Source organism: Apaloderma vittatum, unplaced genomic scaffold (genome assembly GCF_000703405.1).
Source record: "Apaloderma vittatum isolate BGI_N311 unplaced genomic scaffold, ASM70340v1 scaffold3467, whole genome shotgun sequence".
Taxonomy (NCBI): domain Eukaryota; kingdom Metazoa; phylum Chordata; class Aves; order Trogoniformes; family Trogonidae; genus Apaloderma; species Apaloderma vittatum.
This window is the reverse complement of record NW_009727673.1, coordinates 19,867-42,725: the sequence shown is the minus strand read 5'-3', so window position 1 is coordinate 42,725 and position 22,859 is coordinate 19,867. Positions and strand designations below refer to the sequence as shown.

The 22,859-nt window shown below is 35.9% G+C and overlaps 1 protein-coding gene across 1 annotated transcript in view; it reads right to left on the bottom strand.

Moving 5' to 3' along the window:
* Positions 1–2,972: 2,972 nt before the first annotated feature.
* Positions 2,973–22,859, bottom strand: part of WDR11 (WD repeat domain 11) — a gene marked incomplete at its 5' end in the record, with an annotated part of 38,942 nt that continues 19,055 nt past the window's right edge. The window contains 18 exons of the mRNA XM_009873743.1: positions 2,973–3,130; positions 4,098–4,177; positions 4,633–4,778; positions 5,727–5,824; positions 6,685–6,850; positions 7,999–8,094; positions 8,348–8,519; positions 9,267–9,332; positions 9,865–9,927; positions 10,515–10,623; positions 12,205–12,376; positions 14,127–14,241; positions 14,700–14,806; positions 15,701–15,848; positions 16,258–16,382; positions 16,687–16,795; positions 18,201–18,276; positions 20,286–20,392. Coding sequence (XP_009872045.1) covers positions 2,973–3,130; positions 4,098–4,177; positions 4,633–4,778; positions 5,727–5,824; positions 6,685–6,850; positions 7,999–8,094; positions 8,348–8,519; positions 9,267–9,332; positions 9,865–9,927; positions 10,515–10,623; positions 12,205–12,376; positions 14,127–14,241; positions 14,700–14,806; positions 15,701–15,848; positions 16,258–16,382; positions 16,687–16,795; positions 18,201–18,276; positions 20,286–20,392 — 2,113 coding nt within the window. The remainder of the gene's footprint in view (positions 3,131–4,097; positions 4,178–4,632; positions 4,779–5,726; positions 5,825–6,684; positions 6,851–7,998; positions 8,095–8,347; positions 8,520–9,266; positions 9,333–9,864; positions 9,928–10,514; positions 10,624–12,204; positions 12,377–14,126; positions 14,242–14,699; positions 14,807–15,700; positions 15,849–16,257; positions 16,383–16,686; positions 16,796–18,200; positions 18,277–20,285; positions 20,393–22,859) is intronic.

Sequence of the window (22,859 nt, the reverse complement as noted above, 5' to 3'; positions counted from 1 at the left end):
ATAACCACACATCATGCTTAATTAAGGTACTCAAAGACAAATGAATAAAGAATATCTATAAATTGCCTTGCAAACCCAATTCCTCTACTGTTTCTTCATTGCCTAGAACGGTCAAACACAGGTTCCAGAATTACGGCTGCATTACCCAGTACACTGTTGGCAAAAGCTTCAAAATGAAAAACCTGGAAAATACAGATTACAGACTTCCAATGCTACTTGAATTATTTACAGTGGTTTGAAGAATAAATATTTGAAACTTTTAAAAATCCATTCGGTCCGCTTACTTTCTACGTTCCAAACTTTCAGGCCTGTCCTTCAAACATACAAGTGAGAAGCTTCTCACACTGCATTCTCTACAAGCCAATTATACATCAGACAGTTATCTGTATTTTTTTAAGCAGCATCTAAAGACAGTGAGGAAAGCATCCTAGGAGCCAAGAGGAAGGTTATGTGAACTAGCAAGGAGAAAAACTAGACTGATTAAATACACTGACGTAAGTGTACCTGCCTCCTAGACAAAGCCAAGATGCGCAATGCTCGCTGGCATCAGCCGAGAAGCAAGGAAAACTCTTGTATTATTGACTGAGGGGTAGCACAAAACCAGCAAGGAAGTGGTTTTCTCTCATCACTTATCTCCCTGCTTTTAAAAATCAGAAAGCACAGACAGTTCCCTGCTCTAATTTAACCTGCATAAATTTTGATACTAAAGCTTGGGAATTAATACTACTCAAACCCAACATTTCATTAGTACTAACATGCAAGACTTGACTAACACGTACAAGGTAATCACTTCCTCTACTGAAACCAGCCCTGAGCACGGTGCCAGTCCAGAAGGCAAAATGACAATTTCACAACCAGCATTCAATCCCCGTGCAACAGATGACACTTTTGTAGTAAATAAAGACACAGAGAGATTTCAGAAGTTTGTTTTTATTATTATAGTGTGACTCCATTATCTAAATAAACTTTTCAACCACTTTTACACTCTATTTCCATCATAAAGGTTTCAACAGGGAATGCCACACAGTATTCTGCAATTTTCACATGTAAAAGTTTATAGAAACATTCAGTATCAAAAGGCCTTTGCAACTCGTTTCTTTTAAAAACATTAGATTTAGAAATCTAAGTGTATATTAAAGCAGATTTTGTTCCAGAGACCCACCAACAAACAATCCTATGCAACCTGTCACAGAAGAAGTTTGCATGTGCTTCCATTAACTCTGTAGTAACCTTGCCCATGAGTGCTGCTACAAAAAACAAGAGCAGGAATTGAGGAGTGTTGTAGTCGCCGATGTGAGATAGGATTTAGGCCATTGTTAAGAGCAGTTAATTTTGCTTAGCTCTGTTGCACACCAGTTAACACTTAAGGCAAATTTCACTGTATACTTATTCTCCCAAGCTAAATAACTATGTAAGTGCTGTTCTCAACAGAGGAAACAGGAAGTCTTTTGATGTGTGTGTGGCAAGAAGAAATATGATACAGTGCAATTAAAGCACTTTTCCTTTTAGGGAGATGAAACTCACATTTTCAATTTGCATAAAAACCATCATTACTGAAAAGGCTAACCTTTCAAATTTTATCAGAAATGCTACTTTAGATTCGAACTAAAAGCTTTATGCAGTTAGAGATGTCTCAAAGCTGGAGCTCCTCTAGGAAGGAGTGTAGAATATGTAGCCACAAATACTCAAACATAAGGTGAATCCAATGGATGATTACTTTTAAGTAGACAAGCCACAAATTACACTGAAATGAGAGACCTTTTGCATGATAAGATTTTTTTCACTACTGCATATCAAACTTCAGTAGTTTCAACAACTTGGTAAAAATAACAATTTTATTTTTAAGCCAGGACTACTTTTCAAATACCACTGTCTTTAATTTGCAAGGCAAACTTAACATCAGCATTTACTCTTCAGCTGCAGAATTTCTCAGTAAATCGGTATATACATAGAAAAGCTCTGTCCAACATAAGAAACAATAATGAAAACAAGTACTTAAATACTGAGATACTGGCACAAAAATGACAAAAGATATTCTTGGTGGCATCCTTAAGCATCTGGACCATAAGATGTGTTACGATCAAAAAGTATCTAATTAAAAAGCCAGCATTTTGGCTTTGCACAATGCTTTTTTTCACCTATTGTTAATCACACACATTCAAATAATAAACAAAATAACTGTGGAGACAGCATTAGGAGTCTCCCAAATATTCTGCAGGAGCCTACCTTGCTGCTCTTAAGGTAGGATCTTCTCCCATCCTTTGATCCCATGAGCCAGTCAACATAAGGCAGAATTTAGTCCCTAAAGTGTGCAGGGAGTGCACACTTGAGAATAACACAGAATACAGCAACACCTTAATTGAACATAGGACGTTTCATCGATTTTTGGAATGCTAGGAAACTTTTGTAAGTAAACTTGTTAAAGATTCCATTCCAGACAGTTATGAAAATGACAGTACAGTGAACTTCAAAATAACAGTAATTTTAAACAGGAAAACTGGGCTGAGAAAACACAATGTTCAAGGAAAGAACTGTGCGTTCTGTGCTCTATATTTATTCTTTACATATATTTATATTTTTATAGTACAGATTGAATCATTTATACATATAAATACAACAGTAGTGAAGAACTATAAAGATTCAAACTGTAAAAGTAAACAGAGCAGACTTTTACCCAGGTATAGAACTCTTTCAGCACATTTTAAAATTTGATTTATTCCGTAGTTGAAAAAGTTGGAAATATTCTTATATAGTTTCATCACAGGCTTCTTTCCCCTCTCATGAAAGCAAAGACAATTTTAACACAAAAATAAACACAAACCAGTTCTTAATCTTGCCTCCACATACATTTAACAGTATTTGTCCCAATCACACCTATCAGCTATTACAGTGATTCAAGAGAAAAACATATTTTCACACAGTAGAATCTCAGTCTGATAGACAACCCAAATCTCCTCATAAATGTAAAATTCTTACTCTTGCATCACTTCCTCTTTAGGCTGTTTGAGCTCAGTCAGTAACTCTTTACCAGTTTCTCCTGCTTTTGATGCAAAAAGAATAGCTCCTTGTTTAAAGCCCAGGAGTTTCAAGCTTCTGGCATAATCTGCATATACAGCATGGATCAATTTATGTAAATGAAGCATTAAGGAAAACACAAAATAATAGCAAAATGAAAACATTCAAGAACCTCTTTTCCCCCCTCATTTCTTAGCTCTCTCAAGTAGAAAAAGCTGAACACTACTGCCAACTGTACTGACCCAGTATTTTTCAGCACAAAATAAAACCAAAAATGTTGCTTTAAGCGCTGCCATGTGCATAATGATCTAAATGAGAACAGATATTTCAGATGTACACCTAAGTACCTACCATAATACCATGTCATAACCTGCAAAAGAAATTAAGAAATTGCAAGGTCATAATACAAGATTTGTTCGTTAATTAGACCTGGAGTTATCTACGAGTTAGTGGCAGTATTTTACTTATAAGTTTATATCAGTTATGACTCCATAAAACACAATCAGGTATTATTTACATATACATTATTACTTACTGTACAGAATACAAAAGTTAGAGCGACTATGCAGAGCTTCCAGAACAACACGTTAGATGTGCAGACTGTTTGAGATCATCTGATCTTGGCCTTTAATTTGTTTTGGTTTTACTGTCTCAGAAGTAATAAAGGACTTCAATGATTAGAACTGTACGTTGGTGTATAGAGGAGTTCAACAAAGGGATTTTTTTCCTGATAAAGTCTTTAAATATAACTGAACCACTGATTTCACTATACAGGTGGCTGTAATAATAAGTCCTGCAAAGAACATTTTATCATTTGTTTTTTTCCTCTCTGCTATGTCTATTTTTTTTCTACTTTTCATTTGTTTTCCAGTGCCAGTGACCTCACATCAGGAAGAGCTAATGTTATGGATTTATGCAAATGACTTTTTCACTTGTTTCATCATACTACCAACTGCACAAACTGGAAAATAAAAACAGGATCTCCCATTCCTATGCAGGCTACTTTATCTAACATTGGCTCATGCATACTCATTGTGTATGGAGTATCTAAATGCAAAAAAAGGATTTCAGAAAAAGGATATTTGTATCATCATTAACTTCAAATGCCCCGTACTTCAGACACGCTTCAACAAATAAAGCCGCTCTATCGAAGTACCTCATACTGTTAAATAACAAAAACAAATAAAAAAAAAGAAAAGAGAACAATTTGTTAGGATAGAAAAACAGAAAAGTATTTCAGGATGTGCCATCAAAACACTTGCACATAGCCTTTCTAAAATTTTCCACCTAGGTGCATTCAGGGAACTGACATTTGATGAAAAGATTTTTTTAGGTTCATGGCTCAACTAATTCAGAAGTAATCACAGGTACTCTAAACTCTTACTGCTTGAAAAGTCGGCAGTAAATTTAAATGTCAGTATATTTCCTGAAACTGCAGCAAAAAACATCACTTCAAGCATACGGCAGTGACAGGCTGCTGAGGTTCAAATTAATTAAAGAAAAGCATGCTAAAACAGAAACAAATATCAGAAACTGCAGGCTCCCTTGACTTCTGAGTCACAAATGGACAACTATTTTGGACAAAACAAAATACAAGTTGTGCTGTTTCATCTTTACCTGTGCAACATCTCTGCAACTTTCGTAAAGCATCCAAGTGACAGGAGGACTAGAATGGCTTTGGACTTCTGGTTGACTTGTGGAGAGCAAAGGTGATCCACCCAACGCTTTAACACATCAGCACACTCCTCGGAGTTCAAACGGACCTTTAAGGGATGGGAAAGCCAGTTAGGAATTTGCTGCTGCTAGCTAAGGAGAGCATTCTGTTTCTGCTTCATTTCTTGTTCAGTGGATAGAAGCAAAAGCAACTGGAATTAGCAGTTTTATTATAAGAAGTACACCTATCCCTTTAAGCAATGCAATATAAAGGAAAATTAAAAATACACAGATACAAAATTACTCCAGTCAGGTCACTCCATATTTACATGTAATTAATATGATTTTTACCACAAGGCTTTTCTAAAATGCCATGTAGTGAAAAATCTTTATCCTTTATTGAAGACTTAACGACAAAACTTCTTTATTTTACTTAAAAGTAGATTCACTCATCTGAGTGTGACTTTTTCCATACTTTCTGCAGGAAACATAACAGAAACTTTAGAGACACTGAAAGATATCCTTACTGACTCCTGTCCATTATAATTTAAGGAATTAATGCTGTGTCTAGGTATTTTGACTGTAATTATGTCTGTATCCCAAACCAGAAGCTGATGCAAATTTAGGCGGTTGGTGTTAACCTGTCATTAGCACCTACGCTACACAGAGCTTGGCACAAAGTCACTGTCAAATAACTCATCCACTTCCAGGGGTGGGTTTTTTTGCAGTTTATTAGGAACTCTGTACTGCTGCAGCTATGTGCAAATTTACAAAACACTGCTGAAAAATTAGAAAATTGATTATTCCAACCATTTCTGAGCCCCAGTCCTGTCATTTGGCCAATCAGGACAGATCTCTGTAACCAAAAGTCTGAAAAAGAACCTGCCGACACTGACTGAACGGATTGGCTTGCTGCAGCAAGAACTGATGACGATATTACAAATTGATGCTTCAGTTTTTTAACTCTGGAGAACTTTAGTGCCCTCATCAGCTTTCATCCTCACAAATATTAAGTATGACATTTCAGTTAGCAAACTGAAAATTGAGGAATCACATACCTTAGCAAGCCATGCTGCACGGTTCCACTCGCCATAAGTCTGCAAGTAGCGACAGGCATCCGCAGCCTTATCGATGAGACACAGTAACTGTACACCCTCTGGAAAACAAAAAACACAAGGTGTAAATTAAAGGAAAAAAGAGCTGCTATTTAAGTGTGAACAGATCATTCATTCCCAGAAAAAGGATCTCTATAGCCTTCGTACCACATGAAGATGCTGAAAAACTCTATTTTTTTCATCACCTGGCTCTCCATATAACCTGGCTTGTCAGTTATCAGATCTTTTTTCTGGGCCACAGAGCTTAGAAGGACCTCAAAAAGCTCTCATTTATCTTTGTCCTAAATACAAATGACTGGACTTCTCATCACAAAAATATAATGATCTCTGTAAATCAAATAAATAGATTTCATAAGTAAATCTTCATTTATGTTACTCCTAGTATAATTATTAACAGTGAAGTGTTAATTGTCCACCGAGTAGACAAGTACAGGTATTTGCACTTTCTCACGTGTCTTTGAATCTATAAATCAACATATGGTGAACATCTCTTGCATTAAGCAAATTAATCTACAAGAAAACACACTTTTTTGAAGTAAGTTCTGAAATGGAAAGGAAACTAAGGCCATATTTCAGCTTCAGCAATAAGACATAATTTTTTAATTAATTCTTTAATTAGGAAAGCAGAAAATATGTAATTCTATGTGTTCAGCCTAATTTTGCACAAACAATTGCCACAAGAATTACTCCAGAAATACATTTTCCAATGAAAATGAATCAAAACAAGTTGAATTTTATAAGCAAGTTATTGATCATTTTTGTGTTAACCGCTCTAGGTAGCGCACACCACAACACAGGCAGCACATTATGGACTTTCTCCTCTCCCATCTCCATTGGCAGCCTTACAAGTGATCAGATTTACTAGTTTTTAAGCAAACAGAGAATTCAAGTCACATTTTACCTGCGAGCTTTCCATTGGCTATCATGTTGGTTGCTACCAGTTTAATGGTACTTTGAGATGGCCCTGATGAGGTGACAGTGGTGACCAAGCAAGCTTTGAGTGAGTCACAGTAATAATGTGAATTCTCTGAACTTGTTTCTAACAACAGTTGCACCGCTCTGTCAGTCTGGCAAGAGGAAAGAAAAAAAGTACAACTTTGACCACAACATATTCACTTTCAAACAAAATTCTTGACCTTTTTAACCCTTTTTAAGATATGGAAGAAATAACAATGAGAGTTATTCTGAAGCCCACAAAACTGTCTATCAGCACAGTAATAATTAAGATTCTATTTCAGTAAAGGATCCTTACTAGGGATAGCATTTAATCACCCATCATGAACACAACGTTTAATCACAGACTAAAATTTCTAGAAGAGGCCAAAGAAAAATAAAATTCAGAATATTTATTTCCAGGTTCACCTAATCTTTCACAGAGTTTTTATAAGGAAAAGAAACGTTTAAAAGAAGCAAAGAAGAAATAAAATTGTAAACATGCAGAAGCTGGCTGGGATTTCAAGCATTTATTGAATACGTGCTATTTTAAAACAAAGGTAGAATTCATGCATTTAAAACATTAGCTACACCGACCGGTGGGGCTCATTACTCCTGTCTCTGAATTAAATAAATTGCTGCAGGCATGTTGTCTCTGCCTGTTGCTAAAATTTGGCAAGGTCCGTCAAGCTGATGACTTAGATAATTACAGAAATAATGAAAAGCCACATTAAATACATATGAAAATAAATGAGTCAATACGATGGCATTTTTCAACTTCTGGAAACTCAGATTTTAAACAGACTATCTACAGACTAAATACTTCTAGCACCTTTTACCAGCGACATTTGCTGACATGCTCAAATGCGCAGCGGTACAGAAATCATTTAAGTTCGAGCTAGTAATACCAAAGCTATTTTTGGAAACAGATGAAGCACAACTGCAGTAGTAGGGAACAGCTCACAATATATACTGTACACCCAGCAATATTCCTATCACGGTCTCAGAGAGAAGATGTACTTTTTCATTTCTAGTCAGAAGGTGGAAAGAAAATTTGTTTTTCCCCACAAAAATGAAATAGTCTGAAGAAGGTAATGCCAAACATCAGCCTATGCCACATCAGAGTCTGCAGTGTAATAATATATTAAGGCAGTAAAAACACTGCACTGCTTGAATAGAAGCATAAAACAACACATATGTGTTAGACAAAACTACCTGAATAGGGTAAGTATATAAAATGGACAGGGAAGAAGAATAAAAAATTCAAATATTACCCACAAACCTGGCCCAAGAGAAGAAGCTGGTCAGCACACTTCCTGGTATGATCATATGTTGATCTCTTCACTTCCTGGAGATTTATCCTTTCAAGCTGGAATTTCTGCACAAAGAAGGAAAAGTATTTTAGATGCAAGACTACCATATGAACTAAAACCAAGCATCATTTAAAAGACACATATTTTGAAAGTACATCCCCTATTTTCAGATAATAGTGAGTTAATTCAGAGTGGTATGTAACAAAAACTGATATACGTACAGCAAACAGCTACAGATTAAAAGGCAGCTACAATGCTGAGCGTTTATTGTGCAGATGATATTCATATTAAACATAATTTTTGAACTCCTTGAAATACCTGGAAGTAATAGTTTTCACACAGTATGTCATAGCATATATCCAAGGGATTAACCAACTGTTCCAGGAGGATAGCTGTGTCTGATGGTTTTGCAGGCTTTTCCTGGGATAAGCTGTGCAAATAGTGCGCGGCGATAGTCCAGAAATGCAGTTCAGACTCATCCCCATACAGTCTGAGAAGACATAAAACTGGGATGTGAAACAAGCTTTTGTTTTTTTTCATGTCACATAAAAACAGCATACCCTTAAAATATGGTTTTACAAAGCCCACACATTCTTGCTGGCGCCACAAGTACTTTACCTTATCAATGGGTGAAACTACTAGAAAAGATTAAGGAATGTCGTTCAGCAAGCTGGGTAAGTCAGACCTCAATCAGCAGACTGTTACAACAGTAACTGAGTGAATGTTCAGCATATAAATATATGGAAATTGATAATTCATTCGCATTTTACGCTTAATCTACTCTTTCAACTACATGAAAGTTGCTAAGTTTGGAAAACATTTCTGAATACAGACGGGCTAAAATCAGCTACAGTTTACGCAGAAGAACATCACAGAACAAATACATTTGAAATGAAAACCACAACCTGTTGTGTGCTGGGAAGTTCTCAGTTGCATTTTTGGGCATCATACAACTACACGTCATGTGTCTAGCAGAACTGCATTTATGAAAGTACCACGAAGACTAAAGGAAGTTCTCTGCATCCAGCAAGTAAAGAAAACTACGCATTTCAACGAGGCAACGCTTCCATTCTGAGACCAGAAAACACTCTAATATATGGGTAACAAAGTAGTTTAGGGATTGCACTAAGTTAAAGGAGAATTAGTCAGGTACTTCAACTGCAGCACACTCATACGCATTAATTGGATGAAGATTTTATTAGAAAACATTTGTTGTAGTTATCTGAATCTCTACTACCTGGCAACTAGGAGACATCTTTGCAAGAGAGTAAAATCTGGATCAAGCAAAAGTTTCTTTATGTCACTGGAAAAAGAGAAAGCCGTAAATAATCTGTGAAATGCTGTGCAAGCTATTTTGGTTTTGAACACAAATACAATATATCACCTAAAATTTGAAAAAAAATGAAACCCTAAAGCACAACAATTCTTTTTGGAAATTAAGAAAAATAATGTAGCTATCAAAACAATTACAACAGAGTATATACAACCTGAAATATAACTGATCTCAAGTAGTAAGTCACTCTTAACTCTACAAATTACAAGACTTATTTAACTACAAATAATTTTGCAACTATGTAGTGCCATAGTATAAAAGATCCACGTGCATGAATTGAATTTTTCTACATGTTTCAGAATGGATAAAAACACACTAAGTTATCTTTTCCATCTTTAAGTTACAGAAAAAATAACAGTGTTTAAAATAAAAGCTATCATTACTCAAGTTTAACTTTAGAGAGCATTCTTAATTTGTGAATTGACACAAATATCTTTTTTTTTTTTTTTACTTCCTCTGAATTTGCGCTAGCTTACTCAAATAAGAATAGGGAAATTCTTACTTGGACAATGAATTCAACTGCTCTTGAAGAAGGTTTTTAATATTTTCATTCTCTGGATAATCACTGGATGAAAGAAAAAAAAAAGTTTTCCTGTATTACAAAAATGACAGAATTATCTAAAATGGAAAAGTACTACTGGTAGTAGAAAAACACAAGAACATCCACAGAAACAATATTTCATACTCTTAGGGTAATCCATTAATGCAAAAATTCTTTGTCTTGTTACCAATTCCAAAAGAGTAATGAAAGACTGTTCGTGCTCTCTCTGAACCTCAGAATCAGTGCCACCAGTCTTCCTTTTCCCACTTTTATTCATTAACCTTGAAATTAATGGAAATGACAACGCCTAGCCCATTATTATGTGGCCACACAAACACAATAAAGGATACTGAAAGGTCATATGTAAATGACAGAGAAATATTGCTAGTATCATAAGAGGCCAGCAGCACTCAATAAAAAAAGGCTACTGAAAGTCAAAGGAAATAAAATACTTGACCTTAAAGCAATAAACAGTGAAGCTATTATCTTCTTGACTGTTACAAAGGGTGAAGAAACTTACATGTCTTACAGTTATTTGCATAGAAAGACTAATAAAAGATGCAGGATTTAAAAAAAATGTATTTTATATATAGGTATATATTTCTTCTTACATGTTGGCAATATCTAGAGAATATTTCTCATTCCACGGCTGATGCAATAAGAATGCTTTTAAAGCTAACGAAGCCCTTGGAACAAGCAGATAGGGACACCACGCAGGTTCTGAAACAAAAAGGGAAAGATTCATTGCTGAGTGGCTAGTGTGCAATAACACTGTGTTCAGGAACTATAAAATATGCCGCCTTGCCTGCAAGCACCAGAAGAAAATCATAAATCACAGTCTTTTCACATCCACAGTGTGGGTTCCTAGTCATAAAAGTTTATCTTTCTGCACTAGCAAAATCATTTCATAGAAGGCACAGGGTTATCAACCGTGCTCAGATGACAGTTTCAGGATGTTCCATATTGAATTTAGCTACAGACTCCTGGAATACATCACACTGGCATTAAGTAGAGCTGTGTATGATGATTATTACCACTACATGGACATGCTGGAAAAGAAGCACACACCAAAATGTACCCTAACGCATGGTTTACTTTTAATTTGTGCTTCTAGTTTCTACAGCATAATACAAGGACTAGTAGCCAGCATCAGAAAAGGATGTTGTGAAGTTTAATATATGTCTGTATTAGCAAATACGTAAGATGAAAACTATAGTATTGACAGTTGTCATACAGATTTCAAAGTCAGTAAGTCTGCATTCAGGACAAAGTTTGGATGATACACAGTAAATGCTCCCCAGTGACTCAGGAGTAAAACAAGTACCAACCAGCTACATCAATAAATATTCAGCAATTCCCTGTACTTCACATGCACTGAATGATGTAGGAATCTTGTAAATGTGATTTTTTTAATTAAAAGATTATCACAGCATAGAGGCAGGAGAACAGTTAAATCACTGGTAACCTTAATCCTGGCAGATTCTAATTTCAGTGTGCTCAGGTTTAGAAGATTAATTTTTATATCTTAATATTACAGAACATTCATTTGATAATAAAAATATCTGTGATAAATTATGTGCTTCCTCATACATCCCACACAACAGCTCCCCACCTCACTATCTTGTTTATTACATATCTCTTGTTTTATCTACGTGTTTTACGGAAATTGTATGAGTAAAGGCAGGATGGAACAAAAGACAAGTAGTTATTTGGAACATTAGTAATTAAAAGTAGATAAATGCAGTTTAGTTACCTGTTTAAACAGCTAAATATTTTAATTCCCTTATTACAACATACGGCAAAAAAACGTCAACCAGAACTAATATTGCTATTTTAGAGTTCAGTGAGAAAATCTACTCTGAAAAAGTAATAAATCAGTCTACAAACTGCCACTGGTATCTGCAAATATCAGAAAAGACGTTTTCACACATTAACAAGTGTTTTGAAATCATGCAATGAGTATCAGTGATGTAGGTACTGATGCCTAACTGATGTATCAATGATTTTTAGGTCAACTTTCTAGATATCTGTACAAAAAGCTCTTGTTGTGTTAATTCATACACCAGGTAAGATACTAGAAATCTAGCTTACTTAGAACATTAACCTTGTGCAAAAAAAACCCCACCTGTATGACCTAACCATAAAAAAAACCCCACACTTGCATCTATGAAAACCACTATAGAGACGTGGAATCCTCTACACGTGACAATTCTCCGCTCTAACAGAAGTGCTGAGTGTTTTCACGGTCCACTTTCAAAACGAACGATCTAGCAGTCAACAGCCAAAGTGACATTAACATACCTATTAAATCCTGTTCATCCATTCGAAAACACGACGTTTTCATGGACAAGTCCAGAACCCTAATGCAGCCATCATCTGACGCCAAGACAACTTTTTCTGAAGTGCACCAGTCCACATCCAGGATTCGGAACGTGACGTTTCTTCCACTTCTTAAACTGCTCACCATTTGGACCTTGAAAAGTTGTTTTTCATTTTTAGAAGGCTTTCCATCACGCGGTGTAAGACTCACAGATGCCTGTGAGGCATACCACAAAATGTGCACTAAAAGGTGAAGTTAGTCACCAATCAGTTTAATGATGGTCTTCTCTGGAGAGTAGGGAATTTAGAAACCTTGGAGTAGGGCACACGGTTGCCCTGAAACAACACTTTCTCCCAACGAGAGCTGGGAAAAGATCCTTTTGAGCACAGCTATACAGCTGCCCTTTTGCTATCTTTTCTGACATAAAATTTACCCAGTAAATTGGTGGAAATTTATAGTTCCTCTTTAATTCCAGTTCCTGATGTAGCATATGTGCATGACGGGAGAAGTGAGGTTCTCATTAACTCATGCTCTCAATAAACACATACTTTCTTTATAAATACTGAACTTGTCTAGAAATACATTTATTCATACTATTAACATAACATTATGGGAATAGTATTAAACTGTACTTGGAATCACAGGCCAGCAGTTTTTTGTAACCCTTCTGTAGCATCACAGGACATTAAAATTGTTGATAGAAGGAAACAGCAACAAAGCCTCCATTACAATCAACATTGTGATGTTTCCTTTCACCCACTCTAGAGCAAAGCATGGAGTTAGCGAGATGTAAGGTACATCAGCTCTAGAAACATGATTACTCCTAGCACTAAGGGAATTAGAGAAAAATATGGAAATACCAGATAACTGGTATTAGGTGAAGGTAAAATTCTAAGGAGAGAATCATATGGATAACAGGACTGAGACTAAAATATTTCTATAAATATTCTGAAAGATTTGCAGTTGGAAATGTGAATTAATTTAAAATTTAAAAGAGTAGGAAACTCTTTCTCTTGTCCCAGGAAAGAAAGAGCTACAGAGGCATATCCCATGGCAAACAAACTAGTAAAATGTTCTTGAAGAGAGACCCATGGGATATTTTATTCTGTCTATATAATTCACAGTTGTTGGTCACGAACGCTGTCCAACTCTTTATCATCAGTGGAAAGCTTTATATTGCTCAATTCATAGAATCCTAGAATGGCCTAGGTTGGAAGGGACCTTAGAGATCATCTCATCCAACCTCTCTGCCATGGGCAGGGATGTCTCTCAACTAGACCAAGTTACTCAAGGTCAAGGTTAAATTGAGTGTCTGAGTTAGGAATTGGTGCTCACTACAAAGTTAACAGAAAAAAAAATATTAAATTCCTGTTTCATAGTCTCATACCCTGAATGGAATCCAAGGGGGACAAAGTTAAAACTGTACAATTATCTTTCCTTCCCTCCATGGTACTATAAAACCCTGACAGACCTATGAAGCAAACCCTTGAAGATTTCTAAACATTACTACAGAATTTCTGAGTAGGATGAAAAGCTAGACAACATTAATTAACAAGCATCTAGCTTTCTGGTACTCCCTAACAAATTAAATTCATGCACTGAAGAATACATACTGTTGAATACCGCCAGCAGTTAAGAAACCTGCAGTGGTGGCCTTAAAAACACTACAAGAGAACGACAAAGAGTATCTCAGAGTCTTGTCAGTTTTATGAGTGAAAGCTCATTGATGACAACTAAAAAATGCTTCATAGGAACTGAAGTCCTCTGAGAAATGCCATACAACCTTATTATACAACTGTCAGCAAGAAATCATGACTAAATAAACCTTAATCCCTGACTCATCATGATTTCCAGAAGCAACACTCATATTTTGCAAAGAAGCGCATATCAAAACCACAGACACCTCTTTTGAGTCCCAGATTTCTACTCCATCATTGTACATTGCGAGAAGTTTTTGATTTCCTTTCCCTGGGGCAAAACGTATCTTTTTCACCCAGCTTCGGTGTGTAGGAATGCCCCTAAGGAAAGAAAAGCCCAACATTACTACCAATCATTTCATACGTTGTGAGCAGTCAAATCCTTTCCACCAACACTCTAGATCCTGAGAGCGTACAGATTGGAAAGAACAATACCCACGCACACACAGAGAGCTATTCAAATTATGATGAAAACTGAAAAGATTAAATGCATGAAATAGATACTAGACTACTTAATGTTTTATCAGAACCCACTGTGTATTTAACATAAGAAAGATACATAGCTGTTGTAAAAACTTTGGTAAAGTGTTACGCCATCCGGAAACACAAAAGAACTGTAACAGAGCAGGCATTTTCTGAAATTTTATTTCAAAATACTTTCATCTTTTACCTCAAACACCACAGATGACCTCCTGCAGTGATGATCATAAATGTGTGGGGGTAAAAACCATTCTAACACTCATTATTTGATGTTTGCCAGATTTAACCTGCATTCATACCTGGATACTCTAGCTTTCAAATCCCAGAAGTTTAAGTTTCCATCAACATCTCCAAGAACCAGGATATCCCCTTTCCAGGCAATACATGTAATGCTACCCATACTTCCCTGGAAATATTTAGAAAGCAGAACAAAATACTGTGATTAATGGAATCAAATATAGAAACAAACATTTCAACATTAGCACTTCTTTTTTTAAAAAAAAAATAAATTATATGACATGACAGACCCAATTTTGCTCAGCTAAAATGAAAATAATTCTAGTGAATATAAATATTTACCAAGTCAGTCACATTTGCTTCAAAAGACATTTTCTTCTAAGAAATTTTGGGTTTAAATCAATGGAAACCACTCCTCTATCTCTTGTTGCAAGGAAACAACAACATTGCAGATGACAATCACAATACCAGCATATCCCAAATTAGGAAACAAAAATAAAAGAATTCCTTTTTCTAAGTTAAATTGATCAAAGTCTTCAGGAAAAACTAAAAAGAAAAAAAAAGGAAGGGTGTTCTTCAGAGTAACCGGATTAAAAAAAACAAGCTTAAAACTCACAACTCTGGCCCACTCAAGTCCTCCTTACGACATAAGACAAAATCTATTAACAAAGCACAGTCATGTCTCAATAACAATCTCCTTATTATTCAAGCTTTTTGTATATGCTTGACTAAAATTCATTAAAAAAACACGTCAGTGCCTATGAAGATTCTAACTTACTAAAAAATCATTTACTTCAGCAGAGCTTTCACTAGAAAAACTTTAAGATTATGAGAAGAAAATTGCTACATTTTTTTAAATTTCTGGCAGGGGAGCTGGACTAGATGATCTTTTGAGGTCCCTTCCAACCCCCAACATTCTGTGATTCTGTGATTTTGTATTTCAAACTCCTACACTAATGACCACTCACCAGTACAATGCATGTACCTGGTGCAGGGGGTTTCATGGCAATCACAGCTAAGCAAAAAAACTAAAGCATCACTGATACAGAAATCTGGAACTCACATCAGGTGGAATTCTTGCACTGTCTTTTACCGAGTTTCCTTCTACTGTGAGATGATAAACCTGTCCATCAGCACCTGTAAACACAAAGTGCTCTCTGGCAGATATGTTCTGGCTCAGCTCGGATTTGCTTTCAGCTTCCTGTAACAAGCTTTAAAGAGAACACAGTAAGACACAAGTATTTCTCTACTGAAATCAGAATTGCAAGGCAAACGCATAGAAGCAGCACAAAAATGCATATATCCTTCAAAATTATTTATCTGGAAGCAACAATTAAACCATTTATACCCTTGTGGAAACCTTTGGGGGCAAATAAGTCTTACTTCAAGAAAAAAGTAACTAATCGACTGCTACATAGATACACACCTGAGGGAAATAGGTACACTGTTTCTCTCATTGAGCAGTAAATCAAAGTTCCAGATCCAATAGCTAAAAGGAGGCCCATAAAGTTAATTTGCCTGATAGGTACTCAAGAATTGGTTCAAAATCAGTCTGTTGTAGAGAGCACAGAGTGGAGAAACAACCGATACAGAAGAGCATTAAATCAGAATGAGAAATACCTGATCAAAGAAGATTCTACGCTGCTGACTTCAGTATCTGATGCAACTGTCTGCCTGGCCATGGCCTCACGGGCTGCTAGCTGCTTCTTCCTCAGGCTTTTTAAGTTATGAGAAGGTGACCACTCCTGAGAAAGATTACCCAGGAAAAACAGAAAAGACAAATATTCACCCTCTGAATTTATTGGGGATTTTTCTGTTAATTATAATGACTTCAATGAAGATAGCTTTCTAGGATAGCTCCCCCATCAGCCAAGGTGCAGACCAGATTTTTCACGCCTCTGTTTGACGACAGATGAAAATAGAAGGGTGAAAGCACTCACCTGTATGCTACAGATACAGGGCACTTTGCTGCAAAATTGTTCATAATTTTTTATACTACCTCAACATACGAAATTTAATAAACAGTATGTGAAAGACTTTATTCCTTACCAAAGCAGTTGCTGTAGGGAAGTTTTTAGACATTTCTCTGAGCAGAGTGCACGTTCTGACATCCCAGATCTCCAGTGGTTTGTCTTTAAACACTACAGCAAGATATTGCCTAAAATAAATAAGAATTTACTATATGAAAAGTAACCATTTCAATTGAATGCAAGCATTTTACTTCGCATGTCTTGTTCATATCAGCACTCAAGAACTGAGAGGAAGCAGAGTTAATTAATTTGGCTCAAATCCCACTCCAAAGCTTGTGACTTCTTTTAATTATTGAGGTGCAAAAGAATCTGTCTGAAAAAGAGGTCCTCCTCAAAGCTAAAAAAATTAGAAATATGTGTCAGGAGGTACTGCTCAATTATTGTAAAGGAGACAAGGGAAGGAATTCAGAGAAAGCAGCAGGATGTCTAATTTAGCCAGACTCAGCCCAAGCTGATGACTGCACAAGGTATCAGAAAGACATACCAAGGCTACAGGAGGGACAGATTTTCTTCTCTACTCCACACACATGCCACTTTGCTAATCCAGTAATAAAGGAACATAAGATCCTCCTACACTAAACCACTTGTCAGTCATGTCTTCAGATCATTCGTCTGTGGAGCCAGATGAGTAAACCATCTTCCATCTACTACTTTTCACATTTAACTTGAAAATACAGAGAGGCTCTGCAGCTATGTGTACTCTTTGCATCTATTCACATGAACTATCCTTACTTGTTCTCACTTAAAATTTTAGCCTCTTCATCTAAGCTCATGGATGTTTCTGATTTTTAACGCATTAATAAGATCATCATACGGTTGAACTTTTCCAAATTCTCTGGAAGAGAAAAATCTTTCTGTTAAAGTAAAAAATCTTCTAAAATTTAAAGACGATGCTTTAAATTCAACACTACTTTAATTTCCTTTGCACAGGAAGGTAAAGCAATCCCGAAGTACTACTGTTATTATTTTTGATACTTCTGTCAGGGGCCTGATAGCAAAATAAACAGAATTTGATGTTAAACAATTTGGTCATTTAGCAGCTGACTTGTCAAACAACTACACCTCACATCTAGTTTGTCTAGCAGACAATTATTATAAAGGTGTGAAATACGTACTTAGAAAAATTAATAAACATGAAAAAACATCCCACCTTTAAATGCCAGTCTTCTGGTTTTGACTAAGGTTGAAGTTATAGAAAAGAACTCATAACAAAGTTCACAAAAACTTATTCAGTGCTTTTATTCTCCCTAGTATCAAAATGTCAGCACAGTGAATGCAATTCTTAAAATAAAATGTTAGCGAGTGATCCTGCAGTGTGATCGGATCCTGAAATTACAAAGTCAACCACAGAAACATTCACAGCTTTTGCACTTTGAACTAATATTCTAGAGTATTCTTCTCTTGATGCTGTTGCACATTTTGCTATACTCTCTGGACTGTTTTTTCCTGAAATTTCTATTATTTGTATTAATTCACAAGAATCTTCAAGCAGAACGGTCAAATTTCTAAACTTCACAAGGCCAATCTACTTACTTCAAATGAGACACCTTTATCATTTCAATAGCTGGCTCGTCATTGCCTCGCTCCCCACGAAACGCGATGCTCCTGCCTGGAACACAAACATGACAGAAATGGTTACTAAACTAAATATAAACAGAGAAATAGTTTGTAAACTACTCTGTTTGTAAACAGAAATAGTCTACAAACCAGACTAGAACTGCATGCCTTATCTTACATGAAAATTTTACTGCATTCAAGGAACTAAATATAAAATAAACTACTGAAATTCATCTTGCATAAACATATCGAGTTCAAAGAGTTATTATTTTCCACTCAAAGCCAATGAGACATACTCTCAATTCCCCAAGGAGGAAATTCCAGCGTAGATTTCAAGTTTTTAAGAGAAATTAATTCTGCGATAAACTAAGCGTGAAAGTATTTCCACGGCGAAGTACTAACTCATTCAACGTTTCGCAGAACCACTCTGTCTCCTTCTTTCCAGGTAAAAGGGAAAAGCCTAAGAACTTATAAACTTTTCCTCAACAAAACTTTCACCCACCTGTACAAAGTGTTGCAGAATTAAAGCTGTCATACATAGCGTTACAATAAACAATGACCTACAAACCCCAGGGTAGTAAAATATCTATTTAAGTTTCATTCTCTTAGCTTTCAAGAAGTTTTCAAACTTTAGACACTCTTGTGGCTGCTCAAAGCTAAATTACTTATGCCAAATATATGAATAAATCTAGTTATCAAAATTTCTAATTAGAGCTCTCATGCCAGAGGTTAGGTTACAGGAAACCTTCCAGCTCTATTTTCTTCATTAGTGACGAAACACCTTAGGAATTGTCTTTCTTATTTTTGTTCAGATAAATAAATGAGAATTTTGTCCATGTGTTCACAAAGTAAGTACAATCAGTACAGATTTCCTTGCCCTAAAACAGAAAGTCGGGCTAATCAGTGATGGAAGAACCATCAATAAAACAAGGAAGAAGAATTAACAATGGAGCTGGCCAGCCAAGAGTTAATGCTTTAAAAAACGAAATGGAACATTTTTTGAGCAAACCACAGGCTAAGGTCTCAGGTATTGACATTTAATTGAAACTTGGTTCTTTGTGGAAACTGAACTTTTTATCACTTCTATTTATAAATGTTTCAATACTGATTTCCAAGCTGAGTGAAAAATCAAAATCCCATTTTACATTAAACAAATGAACAAAAGACATTATATAGAAAAAAATTACAATACTGTCATAAAAAAATAGGCTCTTTGTGCAGCACCCTGGAAATACAAAACTTGAGTATATGCTTAAAAAACCCACTGAAACACTTTATGCTACATAAAGCAATTCAGAATTAGCCATGTGTTACAAGAACTAGGCTCTTCAATTAGAAATTAAATGGCTCCAGGTTTTCACATTCAAAAATAATCTAAAATTATTGAAGTGCTTCCTATTTTGGGCTGTCTAATCTCCCAAATTATACCTCCTAGTATTGTGCAACATTGAGTTCTACCACAAATATATCTGTCATCCATTATGAGGCCTGAAGAGCTGGAAATCACATAAAATGAGCTAATTTTGCGATGAACAGTATCTTTCAAAAAGTTATTTACTTTTTAACCCTTCCAATTCTTTCTAAAAGCATCAGATTTTATTATTAAAAAAAAATCCATTTCACTTCCACCCACATGCTCAAATTCTGGACACGCACCTGGCCCACCCTGAAAAATTATCAGTTGCTGACACAAGCCAGAATAAATGGTTCAACGCTATTTCAGGCGCACGTAAAACGATAGGTGTAGGCTGTGATAAAACATATTTGGAAATATATGCGTTTTGTGAAGAGAATATACCGCTGATACCCATGCTGTGTGAATGCTCCTAAACCTCCTGCCGACATACACACATTCTTTTGATAAGTCCGTCTGCAGAGCACCAGATGGAACACATTACGTGGCTTCACAAGGACAGAAGAGCTGAACCAGTTAAAACTCCTCTCTAGGCTTTTATTTTGTCATAATAACAGAAGAGAAGGAAAAAAAAAAGCAGTAAGAACTTACGTTTGTCACTCCCCAGCAAATCTGTCAGCCTCTCAGATTTCTCAGGAAATACTAACCTGTTGGTAGGTCCACCAGCTGCAGCTCATTCCTTACTAGCCCCAGATTGTTCGGTGTTGATGTGGCAAAGGATATAAACCCAGTCAAGCTTATCCACTCAATTCCCCTGTCATCAGAAGAGAGTACATGGAGCACATTAGCTAAAATATTTGAATGGCTTGAAAACAGCCTGAAGTACAATCCTTTTTATTTCTCTTTATGTATATTCTTCAACTTGAAAAGAGCATGCGAGTGATTTTCTATGCTTTATGGAAACACTGTATTTAAGCATCAGAAGCAGCTATGCAATCACTATCACGTAAACATAAAGTTACCAAATTAAATTGAAGATTAGCATTCTTTTTCAGACTACACTAGTTCTTGTTTGGCTAAAAATTTCAGTTCGAAACACTAGTAACTCTTGCAAAAATCTCTCACGCGTAACACTAGAGTGAAGTAAAAGCACTGCTGTGATTAAATTAGTAACTCAAATTTGGCAGCATATAGAAAGAGAAAAATATTCATACAGCTAGCAGAGTGGGGAGGCTTGATTCTTTCCGTCCAGAGAGAGGAGAAACAAAGACAATTTAAAAAAAAAAAAAAAGAAAAAAAAGAAAGAGAGGCTCAACAGATTTCAAAGGCTATCACAAAAGAACTGAAAACCTGGTAAATTTTTTTTGTTCTTTTTGCTCATGCCACAGCAGCCACAAAGCAAATCACCTTGAAGTGCTGCAAGGATGTCAAGTTACACCGTGTACAACCTATTGTGAGCACACAGGGATTCCAAGCAAATTCTTGAAATCAACCCCAGGCCACAGAAGGTCAGGAAGCGGCACTAGGTGGTTCTGCCCCAAAATGAGTGTTTTCTGTCCCTATTTCCCACACGCACTTTGTGCCAACATAAACTGCTGAGCACTTCACCTGGGAAATAAATCAAGGAACTAGTCTAAAGGAAAATTGAGACTGCTCTCAAACATACATATGCCCAAGCTCATCTTTACATAGATAAAAGGATTTAGGTTTTCCTCAAATCCTTCAAACACTGATTGCTTAAGAACTATTTCTAGGGCAACTAAGCCTTCTGTCACATCAATTGTAAAATCATGGTCTGCTTTGCAAGAATAGATGTTTAATATGAGAAAGATAAATAACAATAATTATGATTTACTGACAGTAAATCCAACTCACACTGTATAGAGTAGAAGCTTCCTAAATGCAATGTAGACAGGTATAAGTAAAAAAAGCACTCCTATCATATTTTGTACATAGAAGTAAGGGCCACATTTATCTTTATGTTTTCAGTTCAAGCTTTAAAAAAATTTGAAAGCTTTACTCCTAAGTCCGCAAGTAAATTTTAAAATTTAGGACCCAGTCCTCTTCCCACCGAGACTTATCAAAGGTCAACCAGTAATTTCAATCAAAATGAGGAGTATTCAATTATTAATTGAAACATTATAGGAATGACTGAACAGAAAGCTACAATTGCAATAATTTGAGATACTGCAAGTCTCCAAGGGGTCATAAGTACAGGGAGCTTTCTGAAATGGAAGAAATATCAATTCTGACACCTTTCCAATTTTTTCTATTATTCTACTCTCTTTTTTTGGAAAAAACACAGAATACTTGTAATGCATTGCTATTGCCAGTAGTCATTCACCATTCTCATTCAAGGACCTGAGGCACTTTCTACACCTCTTTCATCAGCTCAGATATAACGGGACAAGTCTCTTTCCTTGGCTGCCGACTGGCCACCTGTCAATACCAAAAAAAAAAAATCTACAGCAGCCCAAGGAACTCATAACTAAAAAGGAAACATTAGCTTAGCTAACTGATTGCACCTGAAACAATATTTTTTTTGTTATTGTCATACATGTAAATCGAGAATCTGAAGACAGTAGTTCAACGACGGAAACAATTGGAATGTTCCCATTTCCAAAATTTCCTAATAAAAGATATGTTTGTCTACTAGAATTAAGGGTTACATTCAGCTGTAAACTACTTCTAAGAGTGGACCCACTCTTTTAATACATGAAATTCAGTTTATTCACCTTGTTTCAGTTACTTCAGTGGTAAGATTCAGTTGCTTTTATTAATGTTTTCAATGCAAAGAAATTATAGTGTATTGAGGTGGATAAAAACACAAATTACTTATCTAGTTGGGAATGGATTGAACAGAAGAAAGGTGAAACTTGAAAACAAACTGTATCTTGAAGAAAACTATTAAAATCTCAGTCATATTATCAGAAAACAGTCTCAGCCCCTAATTTTATTAATTAATTTTCCTTGTACTTCAAAATAATTTGTATGGTCTGCATGTCCAAAAGTCAACACCAGCAATGGAACTAATTTTCTCTTTTTAAGAAAAGGAAGGTTAAAAGAAAGAAACTACAGTTAAGTGCTGAACTTGGTTTATGTCAGATAATTGTATATCTTGTAATGGCAACTGCAAATACAGAGGATTTCATTGCAACACTGGTTATGGAGGCAACACATATTTACTAATGACATAAATAAATCTAGCACATCGACCTGTATGGCAGAAGTGGATAGGAGGGGATAAATGTTTCTATAGCAGTTTCCCAAAGGGGAGTCAG